The sequence below is a fragment of the Glycine max genome, chromosome 12 (assembly GCF_000004515.6).
Source record: "Glycine max cultivar Williams 82 chromosome 12, Glycine_max_v4.0, whole genome shotgun sequence".
NCBI lineage: Eukaryota > Viridiplantae > Streptophyta > Magnoliopsida > Fabales > Fabaceae > Glycine > Glycine max.
In genome coordinates, this window is record NC_038248.2 from 33,827,027 (window position 1) to 33,841,897 (window position 14,871).

A 14,871-nucleotide genomic window follows, 5' to 3' on the forward strand; every position below is an offset into this window, starting at 1 on the left:
AAGAGGTTGGAAAAAGAGTTGGATTGGTTGGATTTAAAATGAAATAGAGATGAGATACACAATTTGTTAATCTTGTCGAAACCAAATATAAAATTGATCAATGAAATTTTTATTAATTGGCATGATGCTTTCTAATCGTGAGGAAAAAGGATCAGAGGCAGGATTAGAAACAAGTGAATTTCGTTTGCAGTTTGTCTTCTGGTTTCTTGTTAGATCTTCATTAGCCCAATTAATAAAAAAATAGCAGTAATTCTTATAAACCCCATTATGGCTTAGTAAATAAACAATCAAGCCAAACATAAAAATTATACATTTTGAAGGTAGTTTAAAGAAAGAGAGAAGGAAAATGAAAAATGCATTCCAAAACAACGCATATAAGAAATTAAGGTACATGGACTGAATGATCACTAAAAGCCAAGGCACTACAATTACATTAAGAGAACAAAACAGAGCTAAAAGACGGTGAAAAAAAAGCAAAAGCTGACAAAGAAACCCAACTTCCTGAACAAACTTAGTTTGAGTTTGATCAGAGTGATCTTATTAATGCCAAGTGCCAAGACTAATTCAACCATGACGACGAAATGAACAACTTCTAAGCATCATTGATTGCCTGGTGACGGTTGTTGCTGAGCCATACAACGAACTTCCTACGGGTGATTCCCATCTCAGAGCAGAAGCTTTCGATTTCGTCCTTCTTTTCCTTTCGAGGTTTCCACCCCACACTCTCAGCAAACCTAATCAGCTTGTTCTTCTGCTCTGACGAGAAGGTAGTCCTCTTCTTCCTCTTGGACCTCATCTCTTGCACTTGATCCGGTGTTTGAGTTTGGGGCTCAGCAGTGAAAATGGTGTTCTTATGGTGAAAGTTTCGGCGGCAGCCACAACAAGCACACAAGAGAGCATCCTCACCGGCGATATACTTGACACAACCATCATAGGTGACATGATCAAGTGCTGCTGAATGGTTATGCAAACACTCCTTGTAGGTCACCACCTCATGTGTTGGTAGTGGATGATTGATGTTTATATCAGACATGGTGAAATTAAGGAGTAGGTTAATTGATATGGAAGGATGTGTGTGCATTTGCACCAAGGGGGAGAGGCTTAAATAGAATGGCGATGGAGGAACATAGTGTACGTGTCCACTTCTAATATGGTTTTGATGCATCTTGTGACGGGTCGCATCTTCATCCTAAAACGTGTCTTGTTACACCATATTACTATTATATAATGGATTCTTCATGTTCTTATTTATGAATCAAGGAAATAAAAAAAAATAGTGCTTCAATAAATAAATATTAATTTGTTTTATTTTATTTAATGATATTATCTTTAAAATATTTTTCATTTAATTGAAAATTTACTTTTAATGACTTTTTATTTTATTGTTAATATCAAGTTTGAGGGAAAAAAATCTAGAAAGAAAGTTTATTTTTTATATGAGATTGGTAAAGTTAGCAATGTTAACTAATTTCTTTTAATTAGTATTATAATTTTTTTCTCATACTATATTTTTTATATAATTTTTTTAAACTAATTCATAAGAACTAAGAAAGTTGATTAGTATATTATTATTATTATTTTATTTATTAATAATTTATATTTATATTTTTATAAATTATCTTTAAGAATTGTAGGATTCATCTTTTCACTCTTTTTACCTGATTAATTAATTAATGTGTGTTAATCATCTTCTCTAACCTTCACAAGTGAGTGAATGAGTTTTTCTTAATATTTTTTACCATTTATGATTTATAAAATAATTAGAATATTTTGATTAAAAAAATTAATGCAAGAAATAATTTTAAAAAAATCTTATAAAAAATATTATTTTTTGAAAATAGTCACATATATAAGGATAAAGGTCATACTTGAGTCTCAAGATCTTAATAAATTTTGAGGTTCACAATGAATTTAAGGGTGTAGAATTTTATTCACCGAAATATATATACCTAGGAGGTGTACTATAAATAAAGAATAAAAAGAATTAATCACAATCATATAATAATTATATATGCACTATTAAGACTAAATGAATTTGGTTTTTCTAAAGTAAACAATTTATTTTGGGAAAAAATAAATAATAAAACTTGTTGGCACAACGATTTGGCAATTAGCTATATGTCTCTTACTCAAAATATTAATTATCAATTTTTTTCCATGATTAATATTATTTATTTATTTATTTTATAAAATTTAAATTATAAATTATAATATAAAAGAGTATAATCTAGTTAGTTGAATAATGTGTAATAGTTTTTTATTGATAAATATTAGTTTTTAATTATTAATTTGTGTTAGTGAGAGAATTTCAATCCAAGATTTTCTCCTTTTTCTTCTATAAATGTTAGTTTTAGCTTTTTTAACTCCATAATAATATTTTTTAAATGTATTAGTTATTGTAAATTTTATAAGACTTGTTAATCGTGTTTGATTATTATTGATTTTTTTACAAATTATAATAATAATAATTTATTATTTACATAATAATAATAAAATATTTCCATATTTTTTTAAGGTGATCATTAATGATTACCTGATGTAAAAAAATCATAAAATTATATGGTGTTTTTGTGTCTTATCATAACTCCTATAATAATTCTAACTAATTAATGGAGTTGAAAAGTCAAAATTGAAGGTTGAATTGACGGTTATGATATTTAATTTATAGTCATTCATTTAATTTACATATTAATAATTTTTTTTATTACATTAAATATGATCATTTATTGCCTCTTTATGACTCTTTCTTCAAATTAATTGTATCTTTGTGAGCGGTTGTAACTCATTTTTTACTCACGCATATTTGAGGTTCATAACTATTGTACTCGTATCTGATTATTTTTTATTTCTACCTTCATTTATGTAGGGAAAAAATATTTATACTAGTAAGAGAAAAAAGTAAGCACGGAACAAATTTTACACAATAATTTAGTTATAAATCATCATAATAATTAATTGATTTTAATAAAAATTATTAAAAAAATTCTACCAACAATCATTTATAATTAGATTACAATAATAAACTCTATTAGTAAAGATGTGCTGGAATATAAGAATTAAATAGTTATTCAATAAGTTTTTGGGACATATAAGTTTTTAATTATCATGAGAAGTTATGACTACGCCCAATTACAAATTACAACTGGTTTATCTAATTTGAATTAAGTGGTAGTCAAATTTGGGCGTAGTAAAATTGACTATAAAATAAATATATTAAAAGTAATTTCATAAACTATTACGCCCAAAAGTTTATTGAAATAAAATGGAAAAAGCATATAAAAGTCAAATTATTTTATTAGCTTAAATAAACTCCACATAACTTCAAGTAATATTGTAAATAAAAAATGTGATTAAAATAACAGATTTTATTAAAATTAATTAATTATTTTTTTGAAAGAAATTAATTAGTCATTGGTATTTTTTTGTTATCTTATGTTAAAGGTCACAAATATTTTTTAATTAACTTATTTAGATATTAATTTCGTTTACAAGTATAACTGGGATTCCAAAAATATTTTGTACACATAAAAAACCAAACACAAATCATCGTTAGATGTCCCTCACGTATCAAAGCTCATTAATTGGTATTAAACAAAGTGAAGTAAATATTCCGCATCTTATATCATACTTTAAAAAAAATGCACGATAAATGACAAAGAAATAATCAACAAGATGTAAACCTTTTTCAACAACTTCTGCAACATTTATCACAGTTATCTATTATATATTTTTCCTGCATATTTAAATACGTTAGAAAATAATTATGTAGGAAACATTTAGGCTTGTTGCTAATTGTCCTGCAAATTTTGTCTCTAGATTTATTTGCTCACAAAAATTTTATTTTATTTTCCAAATTTGCAGGAATATTTTTATATATAGTTTTTCTATAAAATTTATTATAAAATTATTTATATTTTAAGAATAAAAATTACAAGAAAATTCATATATACTTCTATGAATTTTCTTACAACTTTATTTATTAAAATTTTCATTTTTTAAAATATTTTGCAGAAAAATATGTCTGAAAATATGATAGTGTGTAAAATATCCAGGGAATAAGTACTGATAAGGTATAACTAAATGAATTTAATATTTCTAATGTAATTATATATATAATTAAAAATATTAAGTCCATTTAATATTTTGCATAAAATCCGTTGGAAAATTATAATTTAAAGACAAATTTTAAAAAAATTATATTCGTCACTATATTTTTTACAGTAATTTCGCTCACAAGTATTTTTTTACATATTTCACTCACAAATATTTTCTTCGTCCCATAATAATCATCTTTGTAAAAAAAATTATCCTACAATAATTATCATTTTAATTTTTTGACGTAATATTAATTATTTTTTCCACTTATATACTTTATAATAATATTAATGATATAGACTAAAAAGAGTAAAAATTAATTGATGATTATAAGATTAATTTTGTAAATTTGTTATTATCTTTCATTCATTTATTAATTTTTCTACATCTATATAACAAGTATAATGTGACAACTAATAGAGTATTAATTAACATTAAATATACCTTCTTCAAAATAGTATTTATTCCATAAAAATAATAACTCAGGATTTAAGTCCTAAACCAATTGGTTAATAAATACAATTTACTACCAAGTGTTAAACATTGTTCCCTAGATAAAAAGAAATAAAAAAATAAAATTAGAAAATCATTATTAAAAAATATTAACAATAAAAATATCATATTTTAATATTTTTAAAATAAGAGTCCAACTACGGAGTATTTTAAGGACATTAATTAAAGAGTATTATAAATACCATATTATTATTATTATTTTAAAAAGTAAATTTAATTTTTTTAATATAATATTATATTTTTGTAATAAAGAGTTGCTAGATATTAAATATTATTGGATCAAGTGGTCTCAGAATAATTAAGAAGGGGGTTGAATTAATTACTAATGTGTCTTGACTAATTAAAATTTATCCTTCTTAATATTATTATATTCAATTAGGTTTTACTGCTAAGTTATGAGAAAGTAAAAAACAGAAACAATAATTTAAACAAAAGTAAAGTGAAAATAAAAAGTGCACAGCGGAAAAGTAAAGAGTGTACGGAAGAAGAAAGCAAACATAAGATTTATACTGATTCGGCCACAACCCGTCCCTATGTCCAGTCCCCAAGCAACCCACGATACTTGAGATTTCCAATAACCTTGTAAAATCCTTTACAAACAAAGATCCACAAGGGATGTACCCTCCCTTATTCTCTTTGAACAACAAGTAGATGTACCCTCTACTTGAAGCGAACCACAAAGGATGTTCCCTTCCTTGTGTTTACTATTACAACCAAGAAGCTACCTGCTTCTTACACAGAATTCTCAAACGGTTAGTTCTTTGAATTCTTTTGGCAAGAAGGAGAAGGAAAGAATCAAAAGAATTCTCAGACGGTTAGTTCTTTGAATTCTTTTGGTAAGAGGAAGAATGAATGAATAAGAAGAATAACACAAGTTTTTGACCAATGAACTTTTTTTGACAAAGAAAGTATTGAACAAAAAACTCTTAGAAAGAATGTTTTGAATGAATGAAAGAAATATGTAAGTTCTCTCTTTTTAAAATTCGTACCATGGTCACATATTTATAGTCATTTGATAGCTCTTGAAAAATCAAGTTAAAAGTTGTGACTCTTGACAATTTCTTCAAAACTAGTCACTTTAAAAGTTGTGACTCTCTTGAAAACTAGTCACTTTAAAAATTGTGACTCTTGAAAAAATCTTCAGAAACTAGTCACTTTAAGAATTGTGACTTTTGGTAATTTAATTTTGAAAATAAGTCACTCGTAATCGATTACAAGAATTGTGTAATCAATTACACAAGTTTAAAATGATTTGAAAATGTTTTATCACAAGTTGTGACTCTTGAAATTTGAAATTTAACGTTTTAAAACATTGATAATCGATTACAACTTTATAAATCAGTTTGAAAAGACTGTTGGCTATCAATAGTTATTATCAATTCTTAAATATTTTACACAGTATCATAAATAAGAAAAAAAATATATTCTTTTTGGTATTTAATATAGGTAGAAAAAATGAGTTTACACTAATTAAGAAATTAGTAGCATTATTTAAAATTCTTATCCTTCCTTATTTAAGTGTCAGATTTTGAAAAAAAAATGTTTTTAATTAATTTATTATTTTCAAAGTTCAAGATAAAGTTAATTATTTTTTTGAATTAGACTCTTACTTTTCATCTAACTTTTAATTAATTTATACATTTATCACGAAAGTGAAAACAACTAAAATGAATTTATTGTATAGCATAGTAGTATAAATGAAAAAAAAAGGATAAAATAGAACTTTATATGAAAGAAGAAAATTTATTGCTTTTTTTTATACTTGTAAAAAATCTTAAATAACACAAAAAAGGAACAAAGGTGGTTCAACTTTTTTTAAAACTATTATTCATCAAAACTTCATTACTACAAATGTTGTTGTAGCTTTGGTCATTTTTTTTAGCTAGCTAGCTGTGTACCATCATATTTGCTGCATTCCAAGACAAGACTTATAAGTAAATTAGCACATATATAGGCATAGCTGGCCACCCCATTTTTTTAGTTTCTCTAATCCAAAATCCAAAGCCAAATCAATTTTTAACAGATCGATCTTAAATTTTGCTTGTGAAGGAGGATCTATTTTTTATTTTGATATTCTTCTTCGTCACCGTCTCCAAATCACCACCCTGTCTTCAAAGCTTTCCCTTAATTTATAGTGATACTCTTCTCCTTTCTTTTATTTATATGACTGGCTGGGAATGCAGATGGATACAATTTGTTGGATCCTTTTGGCAACATCACCATCACATGGGATTTTTTGTCCGATAACGGGGATACAATTGATGTAAGGCATTTCTACCTAATTCTGATTTATGATTTTTTTAAAACAAATTATTTTCATAGTTATCATTTTTCTGGAAAGGTATGGAAGTGACTCACTCAATAATGATTGTAAGATGAAATAAATATTTGGATAAATAATTTTTTATCTCTGAATGTGTAGAGTATTGACAAATTCGTTTCCAAAAGATGACAATTTAAATTTTAGTCTCTGAAAGTAAAAAAAATGTGACAGATCCATCTATTTTAACTTTCATCTGTTACGGGATTAATGAAAGAGTCTGTGCGATACACATGAACAAAAATGTCACAAAAATGATTGTCAACATGACTATGAAATAGATTGGACCAAAATGTGAGTAAGTTTTCATTAGACCAAAATGTTAAGTTTCCATTATACTAAGATGTCAGTAAGTTTCCATTGGACCAATCTGTCAGACCCCAAATTTTGTTTCATTTAAAGGTAAAATATAATTTAATCTTTATCTTTTTTTTCATTTTTTCATCGTTGCATGCATAACATTACAATAAACACTTAAAAGAATTAGAAAAACAAATATAAATTAGAACAAGCATAATATTAATTAACAATCATAATATATTTGCTCTGAAATTTTTGTTGTGACAACATTAGGTAGTGTGAGAAAATCAAGTTGACTCTCATTTTTTTAAGGATTAACTTAATGATTGTGTATTTTATTTGAGTCTCATATTTCGGGTAGATGATGCGTACAGGGAGAAAAAGAAATATCAGAATCAAAAGAGGAAGTTTGCCAAGTTTCTGCTTGCTTTACTGCTCAACCAAAGGTTACATATATAGGGAGCGAAAATAGAATATCAAACTAAGAAATACTCCACTAATCCAAGACTAACAGAAAAGGAAATCCATTACTAACAGAAAGGACAGCTGGCACTACTCTACTACAGCAAGCACTAACTAACTGACAAGCATTTGTAAAAAATCAAACTAGCATATTGCCCTGAATTTAGACATAATTTGTTAAGTGTCTTAGAGTGATAATTCTTCTTTTGGGCCTTTCACTCATGCCACCCTGCTGCTTGTTTGTGGGCCTATCAATCCCCATATCCTCTGGAAACACCTTGTCCTTAAGGTGGAACTCTTCTTTTAACTGAGCCCAAACCTCCCAAGAAGTGTCATCTGGGTGCAAACCTTCCCACTAAACTAGAACCACCAGGCAAGGTTCACTCTCCCAAACCTCCCAACGAGCATCAATAATTGTGAGAGATGAAATTACAGGTTGGTGTTGTGGAAGCAAAGCTTCATGATGAATCAACAATGAATCAAAGGTGTTTTGATGATAACAATGATGACAACAAAAGATGATGACAAAAGTGATGAACAAAAAGCTCAAGAGAATCAAAGAACATCCATCTCAAGAAAATCTAAAACAAGTCAAAGAGTTCAAGAATCAAGAAGAATTCAAGACTCAAGAAGAAAGCCTACAAACAAGAATTAAGATTCAAGAATCAAGATCAAGATTCAAGACTCAAGATTCAAGAATGAAGAAAAGACTCAATCAAGATAAGTATTAAAAAAGTTTTTCAAAACTTTGAATAGCACATGAGTTTTTGACAAAACCTTTACCAGAGAGTTTTTACTCTCTGGTAATCGATTACCATATTGTTGTAATCGATTACCAGTAGCAAAATGAGTGTGAAAATGTTTTCAAACTGAATTTACAACGTTCCAAATATTTTCAAAAGGCTGTAATCGATTACAATGTTTTGGTAATCGATTACCAGTGCCCTTGAACGTTGAAATTCAAATTTAAATGTGAAGAATCACATTGTTTCATTCAAAAGCTTTGTGTAATCGATTACACATATTTGGTAATCGATTACCAGTGTTTGTTTCTGAAAAATCTAAAGATGTAACTCTTCAAAAAGGTTTTGACTCTTTCAAATGGGTTTTAAGTTTTTCTAAATGATATAACTCTTCTGAATGGCTTTCTTGACCAGACATGAAGAGTCTATAAAAGTAAGGCTTTGTTTTGCATTTTGAATCAATTTATTCCAAGTCTTTCTAACAATCTCTTACAATCCTTTACAAGCCTTGAATCTCTTTGAACTTCTTCTTCTTCTTTGTACCAAAAGTTTTCTGAAGTTTTCTGGTTTTCTAAACCTTGAAAACTTGTGCTATTCATCCTTTTCATTCTCTTCTCCCTTTGCCAAAAAGAATTCACCAAGGACTAATCGCCTGAATTCTTTTTGTGTCTCTCTTCTCCCTTTTCCAAAAGAAGGAAGGACTAACCGCCTGAATTCTTTTGTGTCTCCCTTCTCCCTTGTCAAAGAATTCAAAACGACACAGTCTGAGAATTCTTTTGATTCTTCCCATTCCCTAATACAAAAGCGTTCAAAGGTTTAACTGCCTGAGAATTCTTTTGTATCCCCATTCACAAAGTATCAAAGGTGTAACAGCTTGAGATCTTTGTCTTAACACATTGGAGGGTACATCCTTTGTGGCACAAGTAGAGGGTACATCTACTTCGGTTTGACTGAGAACAAGAGAGGGTACATCTCTTGTGGATCAGTTCTAGTGGAGGGTACATCCACTAGGTTCAAAGAGAACAAGGGAGGGTACATCCCTTGTGGATCTTTTCTTGTAAAAGGTTTTTTACAAGGTTGAAAGAAATCCCAAGGACCGCAGGTTGCTTGGGGACTGGAGGTAGGCACAGGTTTGTGCTGAACCAGTATAAAAATCCTTGTGTGTTTGTTTCCTTCTTCCCTACTCTTTTACTTTCCGCTGTGCATTTAATTTCCGCTTTTACTTTCTGTTAAGTTTCTCTTCTACTCCTCTTTCTCTTAACAATTTAGTAAAAGCCTTAAAAGAGTAATTTTTAATTAGTAAAGGTTTAGGAATAATTAATTCAACCCCCCTTCTTAATTATTCTAAGGCCACTCGATCCAACAGGTGTTCGCAAACCTGAGGTGGTAACACTATAGGTCTGTCCTTGCTCGAAGGGGTTTGATAAAATGGTTTAAGTACAGAACATTGAAAAAACAGGATGGATTCTGGAATCCTTTGGAAGTTGTAATTTGTATGCTACTTTGCCAATACGAGATAAAATCTTAAATGGGCCATATATGTTGGACAAGTGGCCTCGGAAATATTAAGAAGGGGGGTTGAATTAAAATTTCGTTGACTATTCTTAATTGAAATTTTCCCTTTCTTAATTATTCCCTAGATTCAATTATTTCTTTGTTAACAAGTTATTGAAATTATAAATGAAGGAAAATAACTTGCGGAAGTGTAAAGACAACAGAAAGTAAAAGAGATAAGGAAAGAGAGAATGCAAAACCGGATTTATCCTAGTTCGGCCACAACCCGTGCCTACATCCAGTCCCCAAGCAACCCACTTGAGATTTCCACTATCCTTGTAAAATCCTTTACAAGCAATGAACCACAAAGGAATCCCCTCCTTTGTGTTCAGTGATTACAACCAAGAAGTTATGCTCACTTCTTGCAATGAACCCAAAAGCGGTTAGTCTTTTGAGTCCAGTGTTTAACCAAGAAGACCTTCTCTTGAAAAACAGTCACCAAGAGTCGGTCTCTTGAAAAGCTTTTTGTAAGAATGGAGGAGGAGAAGAAAATGGAAAAGCACAAGTTTTTTCCCAATGAACTTTTCTTGACAAAGCAAGTATTGAACAAAAAATTTTAGAAAGATGTTGAGAATGATTCAGTAATTAGTATCTTATGAAATTCGTGTCATGGTCACATATTTATAGCCATTTGATGGCTCTTGAAGAAACCATGTTAAAAGTTGTGACTTTTGGTAATTTCTTCAAAACTAGTCACTTTAAAAGTTGTGACCCTCTTGAAAACTAGTCACTTAAAAGTTGTGACTCTCTTTGAAAACTAGTCACTTAAAAGTTGTGACTCTTGGAAAATTCTTCAAAAACTAGTCACTTTAAAATATCGTGACTCTTGGCAATTTATTTTTCAAAACTAGTCACTGGTAATCGATTACCGTTATAGTGTAATCGATTACACATCAACAAATGTGACTCTTCATGTTTAGATTTGAAAAACCAACGTTTAAAAATACTGGTAATCGATTACAAATGTTGTGTAATCGATTACACAAGTTTGAAAATGATTTATCACAAGTTGTGACTCTTGAAATTTGAAATCCAACGTTCAAAAACATTAGTAATCGATTACATGTCCATGGTAATCGGTTACTACTTTGTAAAACAGTTATAAAACTGTTTGGGCTTCTGGTAATCGATTACTGCCTTATGGTAATCGATTACTAGAGAGTAAAAACTCTGGTAAAAAGATTTTTCTTTGAAAAATTCTTTTGGACAAATTTGTGCTATTCAATATTTTGAAAATTTTTTTATACTTATCTTAATGGTTCTTGCATATCTTGAGTCTTCTCTTGATTCTTTACTTGAATCTTGATTCTTGATTGAATGACTCTTTGATTCTTTGAAACTTGCTTGAATCTTGATTGAATGACTCTTTGATTTTGAAACTTGCTTGAATCTTGATTCTTGACTTGAGTCTTTGGCATCATCAAAATAAGCCTGGAAGCTTTGCTTCTACAATAGAATCTTTTAGCAAGTTTTGAATAAGGAGTTCGGGTTACTGAAAGTTGGTGGTATGGCCTGAGCTTGACCATTGCCCACTGTCCTGGCTCGGAATTAACATCCCTCCAGTGATTGTCTCCTGCGGTCTTCATTTGAGTTTGTGCTTTTAAGAGCTTCTTTCATAATTTAACAAAGATCGCTTCCCTATCAGTTAGCATCACATCCACTGCTGCCACTGATGATGATCCCATCTGATATTGGGGAATACTGGGCGATTTTTTGCCAAAGGTTACTTCGAAGGGTGAAACTCTAGTTGCTGAGTGGACTGATGTCTTGTAAGACCATTTGGCCCATATCAGAAATTTGCCCTAAGTTGTAGGTTTATGGTGAACGAACGCCTGCAAGTATTGTTCGAAAACTCTGTTGATGACCTTGATTTGTCCATTTGATTAAGGGTGATAGGCAGAACTTATTCGCAATTTCATTCCACTCAATCGAAAGAGCTCTTGCCAAAACTTACTCACAAATAATGGGTCTCTATCATACATGAGACTTCGAGGTATACCATGAATTTTGCCCACCATATCCATGAACAACAACACAATAATCTACGTCGTAAAGTTCAAATTTAGCATGCCTAAGTGAATGCCTTTGGAAAACCTGTCAACCACCACCATAATGGTAGTATTTCCATGATAAGGGGGAAGACCCACAATGAAGTCCAATGAAAGGTTTTCCCATGGTCTCACCGGGGCTAGTAAAGGACACAGTAGTCCCGCCGGTTTTCGTGCTTCATATTTGGTATTTTGACAGCCAAGGCAAGAAGCAATGAACTGTTGAACATCATTGCACATAGCGGCCCAGACAAAGTTTTCCCCCAAACGTGCCAGAGTTTTCTTGATTCCCATATGCCCTCCCGTTGGTGAAGTATGGAACTCCGTCAACAATGATGGGATAAGGTTAAGGCCATTGGGCAACCAAATGGATTCCTGCATAAAATCAAATCCTAAATAATAGTATAATCAGGCATGCTTGTCGGGTTACCTTTGATTTTCTGTTACAGGGCGATGAACTCAAGGTGAATAGCCAACTCATGTTTGAGTTGATCCAGAAAGGCGAAGTGAGGTACGGAAAGGACAAATAATGAGCCTTGTGAATCTTTAGAAGCTCGAGACAGGGCATTCGCCACCTTATTCGATTTGCCTGATATATACTGGATGGTGTAATCGTACCCAAGAAGATGAGTGAGATACAATTGTTGCTCTGGGGTTTGGATGGTCTGACTCATACGCTCCTTCAAACTATGATGATTAGTCAAAATTATGAAAGGATGACCTAAAAGATACTACTGCCATTTCTTGATGGCGATCGTAATTGCTACCAATTCGCGAACATACCAGATGCTAGACGAAGCCTTGGGCAAAATTACCTGCTAAAAAATGCTAGAAGATGACCTAACTGATAAAGGACAAATCCCATCCCTGTTCCCAACGCATCAGTGTCCACCATGAACGACATCGAGAAATTCGAAAGTTACAGAGTTCGCACCGAACTCTCAGCATCCTTTAGCTTGTGAAAGGTTGCCTGAGCTTCAGTTGACCAAACCAATTAAGGAGTTGTCACCAGATGAGTCAAAGGGGCGCCAGTGATGCATACCCTTTGATAAAGCGACGATAAAACCCAGTGAGGCCCAAAAATCCCCACAGGGCCCTCAATGTCCGTGGGGTTGGCCATTGTTGAATCGCCAGTATTTTATCCTGAATAGGTTCAACTTCATGCGTCGATACTAAGTGGCCCAAGTACTCAATCTGGGATTGCGCGAACGAACATTTGGACATTTTGAGGAAAAACTGGCCCTGTTCCAGAACACAAAATGTTTGCTGCAAATGTTAGAGATGGCCAACCAATGTCTTGCTGTAGATAAGGATATCGTCAAAAAACACAATGATGAACTTGTGCAAATAGGGCCTGAAAGTGTCATTCATGGTAGCTTGGAATGATGATGGGACATTGCACAATCCAAAGAGCATTACATGAAACTCGTAATGCCCGTGATGAGTGCGAAATGCCATTTTGTTGATGTCTTCCTCCTTCATCAAAATTTGATGGTACCCTTGAAGCAAGTCAAGCTTCGAGAACCACTGTGCTCCTCCTAATTTGTCCAACAATTCATCCACCGTGGGAATAGGGAACCTATCCTTGATGGTGATGGTGTTAAGAGCTTGATAATCAACACAGAAACGCCAAGACCCATCACACTTCTTCACCAGCAAAATCGGAGATGAAAAGGGGCTCGTGCTTGGTCTGATGACTCCATTCTTCAACATAGAGTCCACTTGAAGTTCAATTTCCTATTTTTGGAAATAAGGGTAGCGATACGGCCTAACATTCACTGGTTCAGAGTTGGGTCGAAGCTTAATTGCATGATTCATGTTACGGGACGGAGGTAATGATGTTGGAATTGCTGAATCAAGGTCTCTATTTCGGGTGTTGGATATGGTAGCTTGGAAGTTTGGGTTAAAGAGGGCTCAATGCGCAGATGAAAGAACTCACTAACTCCATGGGTTTGGACAAGTTGACGTAGCTGGTGAGTTGTAATTGATTTTGCAGTGCCTTCGCGTTCCCCTTTTAATTCAACAACTCTGCCATCGAGAAGGAATTTCATGGTGAGGTCATTGTAGTTTGTGAGGATTGGACCCAATGACTTCAACCACTCAACTCCAAGTACAAGATCGACACCATATAGAGAAAGGACATGGAAGTTGACCAAGAATTGTTGGTCCTGAACCTGAAGAGCGATATCCCAGCACCACTAATGGCACTCGAGCTGGTGTCCATTGCCCACCATGACCTTCAGTGCTAGAACTAACCGTTCTTGGATAAAATTGTGGGTACTACCCCCATCAATTAATATCCACACTTGTTGACCCTTTAAGAGGCCCAATAAGCGTAGAGTCTCAGGAGCCATATGGCCTAAAAGCACGTGTAGGCTAATTTAGGCTGGGAAGGGCTCGGTACTAATAATTGATATGCTTAAATAATTTAAATATTTAAATCGCATAGAAATTATCTAATTTTTCTCTCTTTTATTGCTTCTTTTATGTTAGAACATTAGGAATTTACAGTGTTTTGGAGTGTATTTTTTGTAGAATTACACAGTAGGAGGCCTGGAAGATGGTTGAAGAATTGGAGCAACTCGCTCAGCACGTCAACAACCGCTAAGCGTGTGGAGCCAACTTGGAGGTCAGGCTTAGCGCACATCTGCAGCTTAGCCTGCATCTGCGGCTTAGCGCGCATCTGCGGCTTAGCGCACAGTCACTTATGCCAACTGGACTTTGCATGTGCGCTTAGCGAGCACATGCCGGCTTAGCACATGATCAATATCGCAAAACATGATTGTGTTGCATTTTAAAGGAAAAAAGAAGGGGAAAATCAAGCAATTCTTTTGGG

General features: G+C 32.2%; 1 protein-coding gene across 1 annotated transcript; it reads right to left on the reverse strand.

Annotated features, from left to right (window-relative positions):
* Nucleotides 1-592: 592 nt before the first annotated feature.
* LOC102666836 (zinc-finger homeodomain protein 2) lies at nt 593-1,033 on the reverse strand. The gene has a single exon (XM_006593182.1). The coding sequence runs from the start codon at nt 1,031-1,033 to the stop codon at nt 593-595; it is 441 nt and encodes a 146-aa protein (XP_006593245.1).
* Nucleotides 1,034-14,871: the final 13,838 nt, after the last annotated feature.

What these genes read in the sequence shown, in the direction of transcription:
- LOC102666836 (XM_006593182.1), bottom strand. Translation starts at nt 1,033, where the DNA reads ATGTCTGATATAAACATCAATCATCCACTACCAACACATGAGGTGGTG.